At 48.2% G+C, this 20,176-nt stretch overlaps 1 protein-coding gene across 1 annotated transcript in view; it reads right to left on the bottom strand.

The window, feature by feature from the left end:
- The window catches only part of MYOM2 (myomesin 2), a 97,411-nt gene that overhangs the window by 41,455 nt on the left and 35,780 nt on the right, over window positions 1-20,176 (bottom strand). Inside the window, exons 14-20 of the mRNA XM_003902379.4 lie at window positions 15,546-15,673; window positions 11,491-11,674; window positions 9,161-9,335; window positions 7,261-7,382; window positions 4,549-4,736; window positions 2,066-2,192; window positions 109-287 (exon numbers count right to left, since the gene is read on the bottom strand). Coding sequence (XP_003902428.1) covers window positions 109-287; window positions 2,066-2,192; window positions 4,549-4,736; window positions 7,261-7,382; window positions 9,161-9,335; window positions 11,491-11,674; window positions 15,546-15,673 — 1,103 coding nt within the window. The remainder of the gene's footprint in view (window positions 1-108; window positions 288-2,065; window positions 2,193-4,548; window positions 4,737-7,260; window positions 7,383-9,160; window positions 9,336-11,490; window positions 11,675-15,545; window positions 15,674-20,176) is intronic.

Here is a 20,176-nt window from a genome sequence, read left to right as displayed (position 1 = left end):
TGTTGGCCAGGCTGGTTTTGAACTCCTGACGTCAAGTGACTGGCCCGCCTCTGCCTCCCAAAGTGCTGGGATTGCAGGCATGAGCCACCACAGCCAGCCAAGACTCACCTTTAAATAACGGTTGGCCGTTGTCGTCTGATTGACAGTGATCCACTCTCCAGCATCCTCCTCCCTGAAGTCCACGAAATATCCAGAAACAGGGCTGCTGCCGGAGTACACGGGGGCCTTCCACAGCATGACCAAGGACGTGTCCCTGACCTCACAGAACGTCAAGTCATAGGCAGGACCTGCGAAGTCAGATGCCACCTTGCTTCTCTGCACACAGCCAGCCCAGCACACCCACCGCCTGACCCAGCCCCGGGGACCTACTGCTCCTCCAGGACGCCCCCCACCAGGACCATCCGCATCTGTTCCCCATCTGATGTTCATCAGCCTCTCTTGGAGAGCGGGGTAAGGAGGGTGCTCAGCGTGATGTTGGGGGTCAGGGAGGAGGGCCCAGCCTCATGCTCCTGCCACCCCCTCTTTGGGCATCGGGGCCATTGTGGATCTACATAGAATCATTCAGAAGTCCACCCTGCATCGTCGGGACCAGCAGATGCTATCACAGAGAGGAACGGTGTGCAGAAAAGGACGGGTTCTCAAGTTACCCTCCAAGGGGCTGGACACCTGTCAGTCATAGTCACTTAGGCAAGCACCTGGCCAGAAGCACAGCGCTGCATCCCTGTCCTCTACGAACACCCACGGCAACTCTGAGGGCGTGTGGTGCAGAGGCCCAGGTCCAGGCAAGCACCAAGCGGTGCAGGGGAACAGAGAGGCAGCCCCGCCCCATCCTCAGCCAGTCTCGCTGCGGCCTTGAGCCTTGAGAGGCCGTCTCCTATTAACCCTCAAAAAAGGCTCGGGAAACTAGAACGGCTTTTTCTTCTGCTGGTTTTCTAAGGTCCAAAATTTAATTTCATTAAAACCAGAAAGGCAGGAAGGCAGGAAAGAAGGTGGGAGGGAGGGAAGGAGAAAGGGAAGGAAAGAAGGAAAAAAGAAGGAAGGAAGGAAGGAAGGAAGGAAGGAAGGAAGGAAGGAAGGAAGGAAGGAAGGAAGGAAGGAAGGAAGGGAGGGAGGAAGGAAGGAAGGGAGGGAGGGAGGGATTTTCTAATTGACTTATTTATCTGGATTCTTGGCAGCTGATTCTTGGCAGTCAAAAGACGCTGACTGAAAGGAAAAAGGCAGTATACTCCGGCCATAACATCGGAAAACACTCTGAACTTTGATCTTTTTCAGCTTCAACTTTCAGGATTTACTTTGTCAAAGTATGAGCATATTATCCATTGCATTTGATTCCTGATAGGTTAGAAGCAAAGAAATCAACATCTGGTACTTGAGAACTTGTGAAAACAAAGAGAAAATGTTAGCGGGGCACAGTGGGTGACGTGAACCTGTGATCCCGGCTATTCATGAGGCTGAGGTAGGACGATGGCTTGAGGCCAGGAGTTCAAGACCAGCCTGGGCAACGTAGAGACCTCATCTCAGAACAAAAAATCAGTAGAGTACTAGCTAAATAAATGCAGATCTGCAACAATTGGCCTTTTAGAACTGGAAGCCCCGAGATCCCCAAATGGCATGAGAGGACAGCAGGAGCTAACCCACGAATGAGAACCCTGTTGTGCCTCCCAGCTGGGGCCCGGGCTCGCACCTTCCCCTCCAGCTGTGACCCTCTCTGCCTGCTCCTTTGGGGTAGGTGACCTGGGCCAAATCCTTGTCATAGGTCAGGGATGCATGGGAAGCTGTCCCTCCCCCACAGTCTGGATCCTCCTGTGCTCCCTCCCACCTCACCCTCAGGGCCTCCTACTCTGCCCTCATCACTGGCCTGTGGACCATGCACAGTCCAAACTAGACGCTGGGCCTGCCTGATTCACAGCCCTGCACTGCACCTGGCACACGGTGGCTCTGCGGCTGCGGGTGTCAGAGGAACAGCATGCCGTGAAGGCTGGCGAGGCCTGAGCCACAGCCACAGAGGCCCCTTCCCAGCCAGCCTGTGTGCTAGAAGGCAGGTGTCCTGGGGGCAGCGACTCACCGGGCTCTGGCATGGTCCAGGCCTCACACTTGAAGTGCTCACTGGGGTCCGAGGGCTCCCCGATGCCAGCCAGGTTGATGGCAGCAATTTTGAACTCGTAGAGTGAGCCTTCTGTCAAGCCGTCCACCTATTTGGATTTTGTTTAAATTAATACATGAGATAAAGGATGCATTACAGTCCACTGAGGCGGAGGATTTGTTATAACTGGTTTGTGAAATAAAATATAAGAGGAAGGAACCGTGTCGGGAAATTGGACCAAATATTTCAGGAAGGCCCTTGATGGAGCCCGACAAGCAGCAGCCACGTGAAACCTTACGTGTCCCTCACTCAATCCCCAAAGGCTCCTACGGGGGTCGGGGACAGGTGATACCCCAGCGGCAGGTAAGGAAACTGAGGCACAGAGAGGCGACGGTCACCCAGGGCCAATGCAAGGGCAGAGGCCTGGAGGAGACAGGCACTCAGGCCACGTACTGGCCCCTGAGCAGGCCCTGCCCTGGAACCAAGGGGGGGTCACCCTGGAGACAGAGCCCACCACGTCCCCCACACTCAGACTCTACAGGACAAGAGCCCCTGGGCTGCCCAGGTCCCTGGGGTGCTGCAGTCCAGGGCCACCCACCAAGCCCTCAGGGACACTGTCTGGCTGGAGGACAAAGCACTAGGGAGGCCTTTGGCCAGCACTACAAGCCTCGACTCCACAGGGCTAGTGGGACAAAAACACTATCTGGGTAAACACTGTCTCGAAAAATAGCTTCCAAAGTAAGATATCTGAGGATAAACGGCTTCGGTCCATGGTGACAGCCTTCATCCTCCTCACTGGACGAGCTGCGAAGCATTCAGAAAGTAAGCAGGTACTTTTCTCAGGAATCTCGTACCGAGTAAAGAACTGTTGTGCCGAGCGAGATGACCCCAGGACAAAAGGACAGACACTCTGCGATCTCGCTCAGATGTGGAATCTGAAACAGTAGCACTCACAAAGACAGAGAGCGAAAGGGCAGTTGCCGGCTGGCGGGGGCGCTGGACAGAGGGACAAAGTTCCAGCAGGAACAGGAGGGGCGAGTCCTGGTGCTTCCTGCACAGCTTGGGGATGAGTTAGCCCATAATAACATGTTGTAGACACATTTCAAAAACATTTTTTAAATAGATTTTAAGCTGAGCATGGTGGTTCATGCCTGTAATCCCTGCACTTTGGGAGGCCAAGGCGGGCAGATCACCTGAGGTCAGGAGTTCCAGACCAACCTGGGCAACATGGTGAAACCCTGTCTCTACTAAAATAATACAAAAATTAGCCGGATGTGGTGGCACGCGCCTATAATCCAGCTACTCGGGAGGCCGAGGCAGGAGAATTGCTTGAACCCGGGAGGTGAAGGTTACAGTGAGCCGAGATCATGCCACTGCATTCCAGCCTGGGTGACAGTGAGATTCTGTCTCAAAAAATAAATACATGCATAAATAAATAGATTTTAAATGTTCTCACCACAAAAAAATTATAAGTACTGGGAGGCAATGGAGATGTTAATAGCTTGATTTAATCATTCCATAACGTAAACATATATTAAAATATCACATTGTACCCCCTTTATACGTACAATTATTATTTGTCAATTGAAAATAAAACAATTTTTAAGTTGAGAACATTTAGACATTGTAAGGTGTAAGAACAGAGGTTGAACGCGGGTAAAATATCAGTCATGTCACAACAAACTGGGAAGTTGCCTACGTATCATAGTATGTGTATAAAATATTGAAAATATATTAAAGAGATATATTTATAAGGCAGAATTTTCTAGTAGACAAAGATTAGATCTTCTAAGGCCTTACCCCCTCCACAAAGGAAAGCCCTCCTGTTGGAGCGTAAGTGACTCCCCAGGGGTCTATGGCTCCCCAGGGTCGGGATGGGAGCTGCAGTGTGAGATGAGGGCCATTCATCCATGCTCAGATGAGGGGTCAAGGGTCGGGCAGGGAACCAGGACAATGGCTGCCAAGGGTGTGTCTGTCCTTGCTACACTCTGCACCTGAGCACCTCGGGCACCGCGGCAAGGGACTCTCTTGGAGGCTTGACATACAAGAATGTCTCAGGGAAGCGGTGGGTGACAAGCAGAGAGCCAACATCACTCTTCCTAAACAGACATTCAGCACGACTCTCCCCTCAGGCTCACACATGAGACTCCATCCCTGCCCTCCAGGCCTCAGCGTCTGGGGCAAGGAACATTACCACGGTACTGGGACCAGATGCTGGTCACACCAGAGGTCATGGACTCATTGTCAGACCCACTCCACCACTGAGCTCCCTTCTTCACTGCTTCTCAAAAAGAAAAAGAATATGATTCCTAGGATCTTTTTAGCTCCAAAACTTCATGATACTATTTCTTAATCCATTTTTGTGTCTATCAAATTATCTAATGTCATCAAACACGGAAACATTGCCCAAAAAATGTAAAGAACCACCCAGGCAAAAATAAACAAAGAAATAAAAACCAACCGACCGTTAGGATTGTCTGTTTGCTGGGTGAGGAATTGACCTCGTGCCAGTTTTCATGGTGAACTTCGCGCTTGTCCAGGTAGTAGCCCAGGATGGGCGAGCCACCGCTGAATTTCGGGACCTTCCAGCCGAGGGTCATGGAGTGGCCATCACAGTTGAGGAGTGTGATCCCATAAGGATGGGACGGGACGGCTGCAAGGAAGCACAGCCAGGGAGTTACCGAGGGCCTCAGCTGGGGGTTTTGTCCTGGGGCAGCCAGCTCTAGTGTGGCGGAGGGAGGAGGAAGCAACGTGGAGAAGGGCCTGAACACTGTGCCCTCTGATCCTTCTTAACCCACATTTAACCACCTTGGTCTTTACACCCTTTTAAAGGGGATGAGTATAAAAATAAATCAAAAGTTTATCTCCTGTATACGTATTGCTATTTCTAAGTGTATCTACTAAGATTTCCATAGGACAAGGGTGGTGAACCGTTTGAATCTGGTGTGAACATTTGACACAGCAGAAGATGGCCTGTCCACCCTGCCCCGTGAAAGAAGCTTGGAGAAGGAGCTTTCACCTTTACAACCATAAGGAATAACTACTCCGCATCTGTGGCCAGAGATGACAGATACGATTCCAGTTTGTTTTTAATTTCCTACACAGTTACAGGAGCTTCAGGTTCCTTCAAATGAGTGTGAATTTGTGTTTCCCTGTTTGAGCAGGGCATTCGAAACAGACCACCTTCTCCTAACAAGTCGAGAATGGATGGGCCTGAGTCTGCTTTGCCCAGCTCTGAGTCACCTCGGTGTGGCCATCCTCTGTTACCCGAGACACAGGTGACTAGAGTTAAGTGATTCTTATTGTAGAATAAAAACAGGTCAGGTGCGGTGGCTCATGCCTGTAGTCCCAGCACTTTGGGAGGCCGAGGCAGGAGGACTGCTTGAGCTCCTGAGCTGGAGATCAGCCTGGGCAATATGGTGAAACTCCGTCTCTACAAAAAATCAAAAAATTAGCTGGGCTTGGTGCTGCGTCCCTGTGGTCCTAGCCCATCAGGAGGCTGAGGCATGAGGATCGCTGGAGCCCAAAAGCTCCAGGTCACAGGGAGCTATGATCGCACCACTGCACTCCAGCCTGAGCAACAGAGCGAGACTCTAAGTCTAAAAAGAAAATTACGGGTTTTCCTTTAGTAGGAATGACTTAAAAAGGAAAATGGGAGGCCGGGCGCGGTGGCTCAAGCCTGTAATCCCAGCACTTTGGGAGGCCGAGACGGGCGGATCACGAGGTCAGGAGATCGAGACCATCCTGGCTAACACGGTGAAACCCCGTCTCTACTAAAAAATACAAAAAACTAGCCGGGCGAGGTGGCGGGCGCCTGTAGTCCCAGCTACTCGGGAGGCTGAGGCAGGAGAATGGCGGGAACCCGGGAGGCGGAGCTTGCAGTGAGCTGAGATCCGGCCACAGCACTCCAGCCTGGGCGACAGAGCAAGACTCCGTCTCAAAAAAAAAAAAAAAAAAAAAAAAAAGGAAAATGGGAATGTTTGAAAGTCCCTCATGGAAAAAATTGAGAGATTAATCTTAAAACAAAAGAGTCAGTGCTATGGTACCCAGCTAGGTGTTCTCAGATTTGACATTCCTTGGAAATCCAACAGCAATCTCATTAGAAGACAAATTTTAATTTCTGAAAATGTAGCAAATTTAGTCAGAGATGAAAAATCATCAAGGAGCAACACAGTTCCCTCTGAAGTGGGAAGATAATACTGCGAATCCAAGCGTGTCGTGTGTGGCCTTTGTGTTTCAACATGCTTCTGAGTATGTGCACTTACTTGGCGTGGTGCATTTCATGAGAAAGCAAAGCCAGGAGGCTGCAGCACAGCTTGACACAGCAACTGTTCTAGGGGGGGTCCCTGAGATTTAGGATCCCAATTGTCTCATTGGATCAAAATAATAAAAACTGTTAAACTATTTACCAAAAACTGTTAGACTATTTACCAACAAAGTCACAAAGTTACATAAACGTGACATTCTCTGAAGTGATTAAAGTTTCTTGAACTGAGAACAGGCCATTGATGTCGCTGTATTTTACCACATATTTTGAAAAGAGAAATGTATCCCCTATAGCACACATATACATATATACACACACATGATCGTACATATATATGTACACACACACACACATATATATATACACACACACACAAGATCGTACAATGGTGCCATCTTGGCTCACTGCAACCTCCTCCTTCCGGGTTCAAGTGATTCTCCTGCCTCAGCCTCCCGAGTAGCTGAGACCACAGGCGCCGCCACCACACCCGGCTAATTTTTATATTTTTAGTAGAGACGGGGTTTCACCATGTTGGCCAGGGTGGTCTCAATCTCTTGACCTCATGATCCAGCCACCTCAGCCTCCCAAAGTGCTGGGATTACAGGTGTGAGCCACCACGCCCGGCCTACAGCATACATTTTCACACGAGTACAGGTATTTGGCAACACATGTGACCTCTAATAATGTTTTCTATTTTTAATTTGCATTTTATTAGCCTATTATCATTTCTCCCTCATTTCTAAGATGAGCAGCCAACCGAGAGGCTTCAAAGAAATGCATGTTCTCTGTTCAACAATCGAGTCCCCTTTTTCCCTCCAATAAATTTCCGAATGGCATCATAAATGTTTATTCATGCAGAAATGACAGTGTACGGGAGCCATCGGCCCAGAACAGCCTGTGAGTGACTTACTAAGTGCAGCCTGCACTTTTATGACGTCCGATTCCTGGGAATTTTCACTCATCCCCACGGCATTGACCGCCTTGACTCGGAAGATGTACTGCTCTCCCGTGGTTAAGCCGTGCACCACGAACCTGAGAAACACAGGGATCAGGGTCAGAACTCCCAGGCTCCACTTTTTCTCTCCTGCAGCAGAAGCGAAAATCATCCTGAACGCTCCATAAAAAATATTTATGGACGACATACATCCTTCATTTTCAATTCCAGTTAATTAGCTCAACATTTAGAGTCTAAAAGTAAGGTCACAGCACCCAATTATAGCCGGAGCTGACTACACGTGGTGTCAAAGCCACTTGTTCTGTGAGTTCCCCTTTGCTTTTGCACTTTCTGGGCCTCGTCTGGATCAAAGGTCTATTATCCAACAGTATGCCATTCCTTATCTAAAAGAACCCATGTATGTAAAACTTAGTGAGCGGTAATCACACTGCAGTGGTTAGAGGCCAAGACTTGGAAGTCAGATGGACTAGACTCGAATACTGGCTTTGACACCTCACAGATCCTCACAGATTTTATGGCCTTAATCAAGCTCCTTAACCCCTGTAAGCCTTCGTTTTTCTATCTGTAAGATGGGGATAATTCCTACCCCACAGTATTGTTGCAGACACTATACGGAAAACTCTCGGTGGAGAACTCAGCACAGGTGCCTTGTGTATGGAAGGTACTCAGTCTGTGTAAGCAATTATTACTTATCATATATAGTCCATAAATACTCACTAACCGTTTCCCTGTACTGGAATCATGTTTTAAGTTTCTTTTTTTTTTTTTTTTTGAGACGGAGTCTCGCTCTGTCACCCAGGCTGGGGTGCAGTGGCGTGATCTCGGCTCACTGCAAGCTCCGCCTCCTGGGTTCACGCCATTCTCCTGCCTCAGCCTCCCGAGTAGCTGGGACTACAGGCGCCCGCCACCACGCCCGGCTAATTTTTTGTATTTTTAGTAGAGACAGGGTTTCACTGTGTTAGCCAGGATGGTCTCGATCTCCTGACCTTGTGATCCGCCCGTCTCGGCCTCCCAAAGTGCTGGGATTACAGGCGTGAGCCACCGCGCCCGGCCATGTTTTAAGTTTCTTATTCTGATCGATATTTCTGCATTTGGTGTGGGCTGTGAAGAACATCTAATTGTTATTCTTTTCGATGACATCTCTTTTTGTTAGCCACCGCTTTTTACAGTGTATTTTTTTCAGACTGTAAAAGGAGAAATGGCTGAGCCATAATTGATCATTCATCCACAAGGGTGGTTCTGACAGCTGCCAACATTTTCCTAAGACGTGTATCGCAGAGAAACCTAATACCTCAGACATCCCTGCACACACTCAGCAGGCAGCAGGAGGAAGGGTCTCCAAAGGCAGGGTCACTGGCTTTCCCCTGCAAAGCAGCCAGCATCCCCCCAAGCTGCCCCCACCCCCCAACAAGTGAAGAGTTGGCGCCCGGTGGGGTCTCCATCAGGCGCTAGAGAATAGAACTACCAGGCACGTGATCAAAGCAACTTTCAAGTTCAAAAAAATCAATATGAAAAAAATAAAACGACTTTCACATTGTAGTCGCTATTTTTAACTCTGCTATTCAAAGAAAAGGCCTAAGTGCTAATTATGTCAGGAAAAAAAAAACAGGTTCTGGAACTCTCCTTTCATCCATAAATAAATCGTTTCGGTCAAGATGAGCGAGTGCAGCAACTAGCTCATCCAAGTGGTCACACTGTAAATTATACAGTCCTCGCGCGTGGCTAACACAGACTCATTTATGCAGAGGCCTTGTGGCCGTGGTACTCCCTGTGCCAGGGCCACGGGGGCCTCAACAGTCTTGCTTCTCATGCTTTATTTCAGGACCGACTCCAGGGCTGGGGAAGGCGGCCGCACCTGTTGTATCCGATGGGCTTGTGGTTGCAGGGCTCCCAGTGGTTGGTTCCGGCCACGCAGCAGTCCACGTAGTAGCCCAGCAGGTCCTCCTCATGCTTGGGTCGGTCCCACTGCACCACCACCGACGTCTTGGTGTTCCGGGAAGCAAGAACGCGACCCGGAGCAGAAGGGACAACTTTTTGTAGGAAACAAAACGAGTGGTGAGATGGCATCAGAGCCTTGGAAGCTGCACCAGAGAACTTCCAGCCGTTTCCACAGGGAACTGGACAGCCAGGTTGGGGGCTTTGGAAGAAATTCAGACGAGGGGTCCGGGAGCAGGAGAGGAGCCCGGGGCCGACCACCCAAGGGCCATTGGGAGGTGCTGGTCTCTCCTATCTCTTCCCAAGCTCCACACAACTCCTAGAGACACAGGATGACATCTATCCTGAAGCCTCCTGTCCCCCACCAAAGCAGTTAAAAAGATCCTCTGTTGGCACTGGGGATGAGGCTACCTGGGTAATAACTATTCTTTGGACTGGAAATTAACCAATTTTAAGAAAGTAAGACTCAATTTTATCAGATCTGTTGGAATCTCCCAGGGGCACTCAAAATTCAATCATGACCTGACCATTAGATCTTCTCATCTCATGCCAGACCCCACTAGTGGACTGTGGACTGGGGTCCGGTAAGGCCTTGGGGCCACCTGTGTCCTCCGTGCTGGCCACCTGGGCCACACCCCAAGTGTTTCTCAGCGATGGACACTGTCATTTTTCACATGCGTCATAAAGCACAAGAAGGCTGGGCCCTGCTGAGAGACAGCTGGTCTCATCAGGCCTGTGGTTCTGGGTGTGAGTTCTAAGAGCTTTGATTAAAACCAGAGCCAGATAGAAACTTGAGGATGCCCTGGAGGCAGCTGGCCTCATGACCTTGTTCATTTCCATATCTGGCTTTCTCAGGAAACAGGACATAGAGAGAGAGGGAGGAGGGCACCCAGGCACTCAGAACTGTGTTCCTGACACCAACGTGCCTCCCACGAAGGCTTCTGGGGATTTCCAGGGTACCTCCGCTTACATGCTAGTTAATTGCCATCCACGAAGGAGTTATGACTCCAGGGACTGCAATTCAGAATTTCTGTAATTTGTATTTGCAACCTTCCAAGAGGGACCATCAAGCCAGATGGACAAGAAACTCTAGTGCCTGGCTGGGCACACTGGCTCATGCTGGAATCCCAACATTTCGAGAGGCCAGGGTGGGAGGATCCCTTGTGTTCGGGAGTTCAAGAGACTGGCCTGGGCAATATGGTGAAACTCTCTCTCCACAAAACAATTAAAAAAAAAAAAAAAAAACACTAATTAAAAAAAAACAAACCCTAGTGTACTTAAAATTTGAATTACTTTAAAAGTGACCATTGCAGAGAAAAGGGAGCACTTATACACGGTTGGTGGGAATGTAAATTAGTTCAACTATTGTGGAAAGCCATGTCATGATTCCACAAAGAGCTAAAAAAAAAAAAAAAAAAAAAAAAAAAAGAACTATCATTCCACGCAGCAATCCCAGGACTGGGTACACACCCAGAGGAACATAAATCATTCTACCATAAAGACATGTGGATGCAAATGTTCATTGCAGCACTGTTCACAATAGCAAAGACATGGAATCAACACAAATGCCTATCAATGACAGATTGGATAAAGAAAATGTGGTACGTATATACCATGGAATACTATGCAGCCATAAAAAAGAACGAGACCATGTCCTTTGCAGGAACGTGAGTGAAGCTGGAGGCCATTATCCTTAGCAAACTAATGCAGGAACAGAAAACCAAACACCAAATGTTCTCACTCATAAGTGGGAGCTAAATGATGAGAACACATGGACACATAGAGGGGAACAACACACACTGGGGACTATCAGAGGGTCTAGGGTGGGAGGAGGGAGAGGAGCAGGAAAAGTCACTAATGGCTACTAGGCTTGGTACCTGGGTGACAAAATAATCTTTACAACAAACCCCCAGGACACAAGTTTAACTATGTAACAAACCTACACATGGACTCCTGAACCTAAAATAAAAGTTAAAAAAAAGTTTAAATAAAACAATGAAAGTGACCATTTCCTAACCATATTTTTCAACTCACTTACTGGTTTCATGAAAAGAAGATGGAGCTTTGGAGAAATGTCAAGAACCAAACAAAACATGGCAGAGAGCTCTTAATCTCTCGTAAAGTTTTAAGTCCATTTGAACTTCAACTCGTTTATAACATGAATGTCTTTATTCACATAATTTAAGGCCATTTGGTGTCACCCCACTCTTAGCCTGTCCTGACTTGGGGCCACCCAGGGTGACAGCTCACCGGTCACGTCCTGGGCCTCAATGGGGGACGTTATCTCCGACGGCTCGCTCAGGCCATGCCGGTTGGCTGACAGCACTCGGAACACGTATGACTTCCCCTCCATGAGGTCAAACACAGCATATCTCGGGGACCTCACGGCCGTCTGGGCGTTGACTCTCTGCCAGCTGCCGCTCCCCACCACGGACTACAAAGAGAAACGAGACTGGCGGTGAAAACCAAGAGGTTCCCAGAGGCGTGTGGAGGAGGAAGAAATGCTCTGTTCTCGCTAACCCAGGTCCACCAGGCTCGCCCACCGTGTCTCGCACACAGAGGATGGCCATGCATCTTCTCTGAGTTTTATGAAACATGATGCCAATTTGGAGAAGGAAGTCACAAATTACCCAAAGTTGATCATATTTACTAATAAATATTTTTCCATTACAGTAAATGATTAAACCATAGAAAACATAAGAGAATCAATACACAGGTGGTAGTTTTAGCAAAATAGAATGAACCTGCAAATAATAAAAGATAATTTAGAAGTATATTTGCAAAATTCCATCATAACTCAGTGGTTCACATTTCAACTTAAAATTATTACCATATTGCAGCTACTTGCGGTAGTGATAAAATGACAGCAATCAAAATGACTCTCCATGCAGTAAGACACACGATGATATGTTCATAGATTAAAAACCACATAGCCAGTTAAATTACTGCAAAAAGATATTTAGTCTAATAAGAGGAATTATGTTATTTTGTGAAATGTAACACAGAATGCAAATTGTATAACAAGTACATTAAAATCTATGGAGAAAAAGACTATAACTATATGTACCACACTTTAATACGGCTATTTTATATGATGGAATTATTGTTTATTTTAATTGCGTTCCATGTAACTTCTCTGTCTTCCCCAAATTTTATATACTGCTTATTTATTTTTTATCTTTCATAATTACTTTAAAAACCTTGATTACATTCTATTTTATTTTTTCACATAGAGATAAAACTCCTTTTTTGAAAGTAGTTTTGTGGTAGTAAAAGTTGGATATACATTGACCCTGGTCAGTCTGCTGAAAATTTCAGATAGCAACCCAGACTTCTAGAAATCAGACTCATATTTGAAGGGATTTTCTCTCATTTTGGTGGAAGTGAAAAGTCGCTATTTTGCATCTGCCCCAGGCGTTCGCGGTGGGAGCCTCCAGGGCATCATGGGCCTGAGGCCCTCACAACCCCAAGCAACCGCAGTCCAGGTGTCTATAGGAGAGCTTCCTCTCCTACCTCAGAATGTGGGTCCACAGAGGGAAGGCTTATCCACGGCTGGGGGAATGTCAGTTAGCTCAGTCACTGTGGAAAGCAGTGTAGAGACTTCTCAAAGAACCTAAAGCAGAACTACCATTCCATCCAGCAATCCCATTCCTGGGTATGTGCCCAAAGGAAAATAAATCATTCACCCAGAAGATGCATGTGCTTGTATGTTCATCGCAGCGCTGTCCACAGCAGCAAAGACATGGACTCAACCCTGGGGTCCATCAACGGTGGACTGCAGAGAGAAAACGTGGTGCCTCCACACCATGGAATACTACACAGCCATAAAGAGGAAAGAAATCATGTCCTGTGCAGCCACATGGGTGCAGCTGGAGGCTGTTATCCTAAGTGAATTAACACAGGAACAGAAAACCAAATACTGCATGTTCTCACTTATAAGTGGGAGCTAAACACTGGGTACGCATGGACACAAAGATGGCAACGATAGACATCAAGACCTACCAGACAGGGCAAGGCCTGAAAAACCACCTACGGGGTACAATGCTCACTACCTGGGTGATGAGATCAATTGTACCTCGAAATCAGTATCACACAATATACCCTTGTCAGAACTTGCACAGGTACGCCCTGAAGCTAAAATAAAAGCTGAAATTACATTTTCTTAAAAATGTGTTTACTGCAAAGGCATAAGAATGACGCAATGGGCCAGGCGTGGTGGCTCAAGCCTGTAATCCCAGCACTTTGGGAGGTCGAGGCAGGCGGATCACGAGGTCAGGGGATCGAGACCATCCTGGCTAACACGGTGAAACCCCGTCTCTACTAAAAATACAAAAAACTAGCCGGGCGAGGTGGCGGGCGTCTGTAGTCCCAGCTACTCGGGAGGCTGAGGCAGGAGAATGGCGTAAACCCAGGAGGCGGAGCTTGCAGTGAGCTGAGATCTGGCCACTGCACTCCAGCCTGGGCGACAGAGCAAGACTCCGTCTCAAAAAAAAAAAAAAATGACACAATGGACTTTGGGGACTGGGGAGAAGAGTGGGAGGGCGGGCGAGGGATAAAGGACAACAAATACGGTACAGTGTATACTGCTCGGGTGACGGGGGCACCCACATCTCACAAATCACCACGGAAGAATCTACTCATGTAACCAAATACCTCCTGTACCCCAATAACTAATGGAAAAATAAAACAATAAAAATAACCAAAAAAGTGTGTCTGCCGTGTCATCAATACCGACCGCAGGTGGTTCTGCCCACACACTGGCTCCACGGCACAGTCCTCTTTCTAAAGCTGTGTTTGCAGGACAGGTGTTGTGGCTCACCTGGCCTGTCAACACATTGAAGCGCCTGTAATCCCAGCACTTTGGGAGGCTGAGGCAGGAAGATTGCTTGTGCCAAGAATTTGAGACCAGTCTGGGCAACACAGCGAGACCTCCTCTCTACACAAAAAATTAAAAATCAGCTGGGTGTGGTGGTGCACACCTGTGGTCCCAGCTACTCTAGGGGTTAGGGGGCTGGGGAAGAAGCACTGTTTGAGCCCAGGAAGTAGAGACTGTCGTTAGCCATGACTGTGCCACTGCACTCTACCCCGAGTGACAAAATGAGACCTGGCCTCAAAAATAAAAATAAAAGTGTGTTTGCAAACTTGGTGTTTCTGGGATTGGTGGAGGATGAGGGGAATGAGGGGCCTGAGAAAATACCTTCCACCCCAGGAGACCCCCACAGGGGGACTGACCACTCGTATTTTCGTAACACAAATAACGATATTTTGTCACCCAGAGTTAATAATGTAATGTTTACCCTGAAATAATTCCAGTGTCTACCCCCTAGATAGCACGCATTGCAAATAAGCAGAGAAGCCCAGAGGGCCCTCCTCCATTCTGGAGTCTGAAATATGGTTCATTTCCATTTCTGTTTCCGCCATGCTACATTGAGTGGTGCTGGATGTGATTATTGTATTAGGTAGCATAAGCGTATATATGTTATATTCTCTGTCACTTGCATACTGTCTATTGGATTACATATTATAATATAAATTTTGTATCACAAAACCATAGTTACAGCCTTTGTAGGACATTGGAGGCTTATCCAACTGTGGTCTACAACCCAATAGAGGGTCACCAAGTCAGATCTGTGGGTCACAACCTGTGTTTTTAATGTCACAGGACAGGCTAAAAAGAGAATGTGTGCTGGGTGAGGTTATCATTTGTGAAATTCTGTAGGTTACCTACATACACGTGTGTGTGATTACAGAACTGCAATATACAATGTCTTTTGTATTTCTTTGTATGCATTCAGGGAAAAAAAAAAAAAAAAAGCCTTCTATTGGATGATCTGGCAATTCTAACGCTTCTCCATCTTGTGTGAATTTCCTCTACACGATTGCCACCCAGTGGCCATACGGCTTGTGCACAAGCCCAGCCAGCGAGGAATCTGGAATCCCCAGACGTAGGTGCCTGGAATGCTGCAGCAGGAAGGAGATGGTGGAACCCTCCACGGGGCAGTGGAGAACACGGGCACCCAGAGAGGAAAGCGACTCCCTGCTCACACCAAGGTGCAACGTCGGGCTAGGGCACAGCCCAGCCCCCGGTGCCAATTTCCGCCCCGGCTGTGGGGGGCCACGCAGAGCTCACCAGTCAACGTGGAGGGTCACGCAGAGCTCATGAGAGTGGGGGGCCACGTTAAAACAGAGCTAACACGTCAGTGGGGGTCACGCAGAGCTCATGAGAGTGGGGGGCCACGCAGAGCTCACGACACTGGGGGGCCATGCAGAGATCTGCTTTTCCAGGACACAGACCGAGAGTTTACCTTCTCGATGAAGTACATGAGCGGGTCCTTGCCGCGGGGAGTGGGTGGCTCCCAGCTGAGGACGACATAGTTTCTGCTGATCTCGGAGGCGTGCACATTGGTGGGAGGCCCTGGAACCTGGACGTCACCTGGAGGAATAATAAACTCGGTGAGTGCTGGAGGACCCCCATCAGCCTCGCCGTGGCCCACCTCGGGGCACTGGAGGACGCTACCACATGGGTATTGCACTTTGCCCACCTCAGGGCACTGGAGAACGCTACCACATGGGTATCGCACTTTGTCTTATTTCCATTGGGAAAAGCAAACAAACCCCAAAGATCTGCTTCTTCGGAACCAGAGGATAAGGTACCATTAGATCATTTTTGCTTCCGATACAGATATAAGGCAGTTCATAAGAAAGGAATCTCATCTGAAAGTCTTCCAGAGATTCTGCGGGAAGAGGGGGAAGGATTTACCAGAAGAAACCAGGCATTGCATCCAAAATGGAGCCCTGACTGCACTGGGAATCTGTGCAGAGAACGTATTGGCAGTCTGTGTTCTGCAATACGAAGCACCGCGGAGCGAGGTGGCCCCACCGCTAAGGATCCCCTCCAGGTTCTTTCTTTATACCGTGTGCCCTCAGAGCACTTAAATTATGCATCCGCTTCTAAAGCACCTTGCCTGCTCCTCCCTCAGAAGCTCAGTACCATATTCACAGGCACTGTAGTCCATGTCTGTATGTTTGAATTCTGGAGTGATGTTAATAAGCCTTCTGCAAATGACTTATGCTAGAATATTTGCAGTCAGAGATGCTCCATATGCCTCTCTTCTGACATACATCTTTTTAAAATATACTATGAAGTGTGGGGATTTCTGTCTTAATTTATAGGAGATTCTCATAAGGAGTGGAGGTGGAGGTTTTTCCAGACCCACAGTTCTTGAAATTGTGATACAAAATGTTATGAACCTCCAATTAGATTAGCACATGACTAAAATGGTCTGAAACCTCCCCAGGACATCTCTGAGCCCTTCTCAAAATCCAGTTGCTCCCTCAGGACTCTGTGGCAGGCCAGGAATTGAACACAGAAATAGCACAAAGCAAGACTGGGTTTCGTTTCCTGAGCCCTATTGCACAGTGCACTGCGTGTCAGAGACAACACAGGCTGAGCTGGGGTCATTCTGGTAAGGTGCTGAATTTCACACAAGGAGTCAGCGTGTCTCCGGAAAGTGCAGAGGGTAACCGGGGCGGGGGACACTCCACAGGCCTGCTCTCCACCCATGCACCGTGTCCACACCTCGAGACCCACAGAAAAAAGCATTCCAGAGAAAAGACGCGGAAAACTCATCTTCCTGTAATACACGCCGAAATTCCAAAATGGAATCCTGGTTTATTTCAGAGGTGCTGACGAGGGAAGCAAACCAAGGGGACAGAAAGAACAAGGCAACGAACAGAAGCAGCGAGCAGATGTGAGCCGCTGACTGCAGAATCTCGTTCACACTCTCAGAACGATCTTGCCGCCTTTGCCCCTGCACGTAGCAAAAGACCAGAGAAAGCGGAGTGAGAGACAGTTCCTTTGATGACAAGGTGGGAAGAAAGAACACAGCTTTGTCAGCAGGGGATCCCCGGCTAGGGCAAGACACTTGAGTCATTCTTCACGTCGTCATCACCTCGGACAATGTGATCACAGGAGCCTTGCGGATTTGCAGATGCTCCAACCATGGGGAGAGGAGAAAAGGGTTCAAAAGGGTCCCACAAGCCAGGGAGAGGGAAGCACAGGGGTGGGCATGAGCAATGACCCTGCAGCTGAGAGGGGAGCCGAGGGAAAGCAAAGGAACGTTAAACACACACGAGACACTGCTAGGTACATGTGAGATACCGCTAAGCACATGAGAGACACTACTAAGCACACGCAAGACACCATTAGGCACATGCAGGATGCTGCTAAGCACATGTGAGATGCCGCTAGTCACACGCGAGATACCACGAAGCACACATGAGACACCACTAAGCACACGTGAGATGCCACTAGGCATATCTGATGCCGCTAAGCACACACAAGACACTGCTAAGCACACGTGACACACTGCTAAGCACACACGAGATACCACTAAGCACACATGAGATGCCACTAGGCACACGCAAGATGCCGCTAAGCACAGGTTAGATGCCACTAAGCACACACAAGACACCACTAAGCACACGAGACACTGATAAGCACACATGAGATACCACTAAGCACACATAAGACGCTGCTAAGCTCACTGGAGATACCGCTAAGCACAGGCGAGACACTGGCCAACGGTTCTACCCCCAGGGCACTGACACTGCCCTCACCTCTGCTTCAACCCTGAAGGCTCCCAAGCCCTGTTGCAATGGGCCAAGTCAATACTCAATGAAAACAGTAAGAGATAAACACACACATACTTCTCGTATTGTTATGTTATATACATTATTAATATATAATATATATTATTGTTGTAAAATGCTTTCACATCCAATATCTTATTTTGGGTTCTGTTCATGTATGGAGGAAGATACTATTGGTTTCCTCCACTTAAAAATCCAGAAATTGAGGCCGGGTGCGGTGGCTCAAGCCTGTAATCCCAGCACTTTGGGAGGCCGAGGCAGGCGGATCACGAGGTCAGGAGATCGAGACCATCCTGGCTAACACGGTGAAACCCCGTCTCTACTAAAAAATACAAAAAACTAGCCAGGCGAGGTGGTGGGCGCCTGTAGTCCCAGCTACTCGGGAGGCTGAGGCAGGAGAATGGCGGGAACCCGGGAGGCGGAGCTTGCAGTGAGCTGAGATCTGGCCACTGCACTCCAGCCTGGGCGACAGAGCGAGACTCCATCTCAAAAAAAAATCCAGAAATTGAACTCATAAAAACATAACATTTTCCTAAGATCGCACAGCTACTGGGTGGCTGAATTGGGGTCCAGACTTAGGTCTTCTGGTTCCAACTTCTGCATTTTGTTCCCTCATCCACCTAAGGAAACCACAACCTCCCCAGGAGATTTTTCTCTAAGTAAATGAAACGCCGAGTTTATTTTAGATTTGACAGAATTCTAGGGTCCTGCAGAGCACAGAGCAAGTGACTGAGCACGTGGGCTGCAGATGACCCAGCCCAGGACAGCACAGCCAATGCTTGCATGCATAATTAGGAGAGAAAAACATAGTAAAACAGTAGAGTAAAAACGCTCTCATTAAATTCTGCGAGAGTCTATTCTGGCCTTTCCAAGAATACGGTGTCCATTTTTCAACGAAGCAATTCAAGAAATACTGGGCAAGTTGGGTTTGTGTTAAGGGAAGAGCATGGATAGCCATTTAAATGTTTGAAGGAAGACATTGCCCAAGATTAAAACGATACGGAAAACTTAGCAAAAAGTCAAAAATAGCAGAGGAGCCATTTTTAGCCAACAACAGTACTGAGTTTCTGTTTCATTAAAACAAGTGGCATTTACCAAGTGTTTTCTAGCTAAAGCAATGGTAAAAGAAAAAAAAAATCAGCTGAAGAAAAAAGACACAGGTAGAAAAGGGAACTTCCTAATAGCAAATTCTTGAACCCCGAAATGGTTCGCTTCGAAACATTACAGATATCTTTCTTCGGATAAAGATTTTTTAAGATACAGGAGTTACTCCTTGTTTAAAACGGCTGAGGTGAACAGATGAACTTTCCAAACCCCCATATCAACGAAGCAGAATTTCAATTTCATACCCACTTTGTTTCTGACCGTGGAAATTGCCTGTTCACTGTACACAGAGAACTGAAGCCCGGGAGGCTGAGCCTCAGGCAGTGTCCACGTACCAAGTCAAGCAATTTTCCATCCGAGAGTCTCACCCTCAGCCTCCCATGACCCACCACATAAACACAGCCTTGGAAAAGTCCCCTGAGGATGAATAAATCCTGCCGCGTTCACAACCGCCTCCAACAGAGGAGGGCACAGGCCCCACCAGCCAGAAACCTGCCTTGCTGAAAGCAAGGAAAACACGAGACCATGGAAAATAGCATCTGTGTCTTTACTCCAGCAAGAAATGAGAGCTACTGTTTCTGGACACCAAACTTGCATTTTATCAACTGGCAAACCAAGCCTCAGGACACCTGCTCTTTCTTCCTTTGACACATCATGAACAGCAGGTTACGTCTATCCCACCACAATCACGTCTCACTAGAAAGATAGACTGTCCCTCCAAAAAGGCAGGGCTTCCGCCTGGGGAAGCTTCATTCCATTACATGATTTCCCTTCCCCAGTGCTCTTCACAATGGCCTTGACAGAAGGCAAATCTCATCACAGATATGTGACGTTTACAAAGCAAGTTACACCTTCTCACCGTGGCTCATTTTTGCCAGGCTGGAATCCTACATATCCACTCAGCATGGTCCGGGCTGCCCGTCTCCTCCCTGAATCTGTCTGCCTGTGAGGAGTGAGAAGGGAGACTACCTGTTCCTCCCGCAGGCCAGAACCAGACCTCATTCTACACAGGCTAGACTGCCTGTTCCTCCCACAGGCCAGAACCAGACCTCATTCTACACAGGCTAGACTGCCTGTTCCTCCCACAGGCCAGAACCAGACCTCATTCCACACAACCTGGGCTGACTGTTCCTCCCGCAGGCCAGAACCAGACCTCATTCCACACAGCCTGGGCTGACTG

This window comes from Papio anubis, chromosome 8 (assembly GCF_008728515.1).
Source record: "Papio anubis isolate 15944 chromosome 8, Panubis1.0, whole genome shotgun sequence".
Classification (NCBI taxonomy): domain Eukaryota; kingdom Metazoa; phylum Chordata; class Mammalia; order Primates; family Cercopithecidae; genus Papio; species Papio anubis.
Note: the sequence above shows the minus strand (reverse complement) of the source record. Positions and strands in the feature narration are given on the sequence as shown.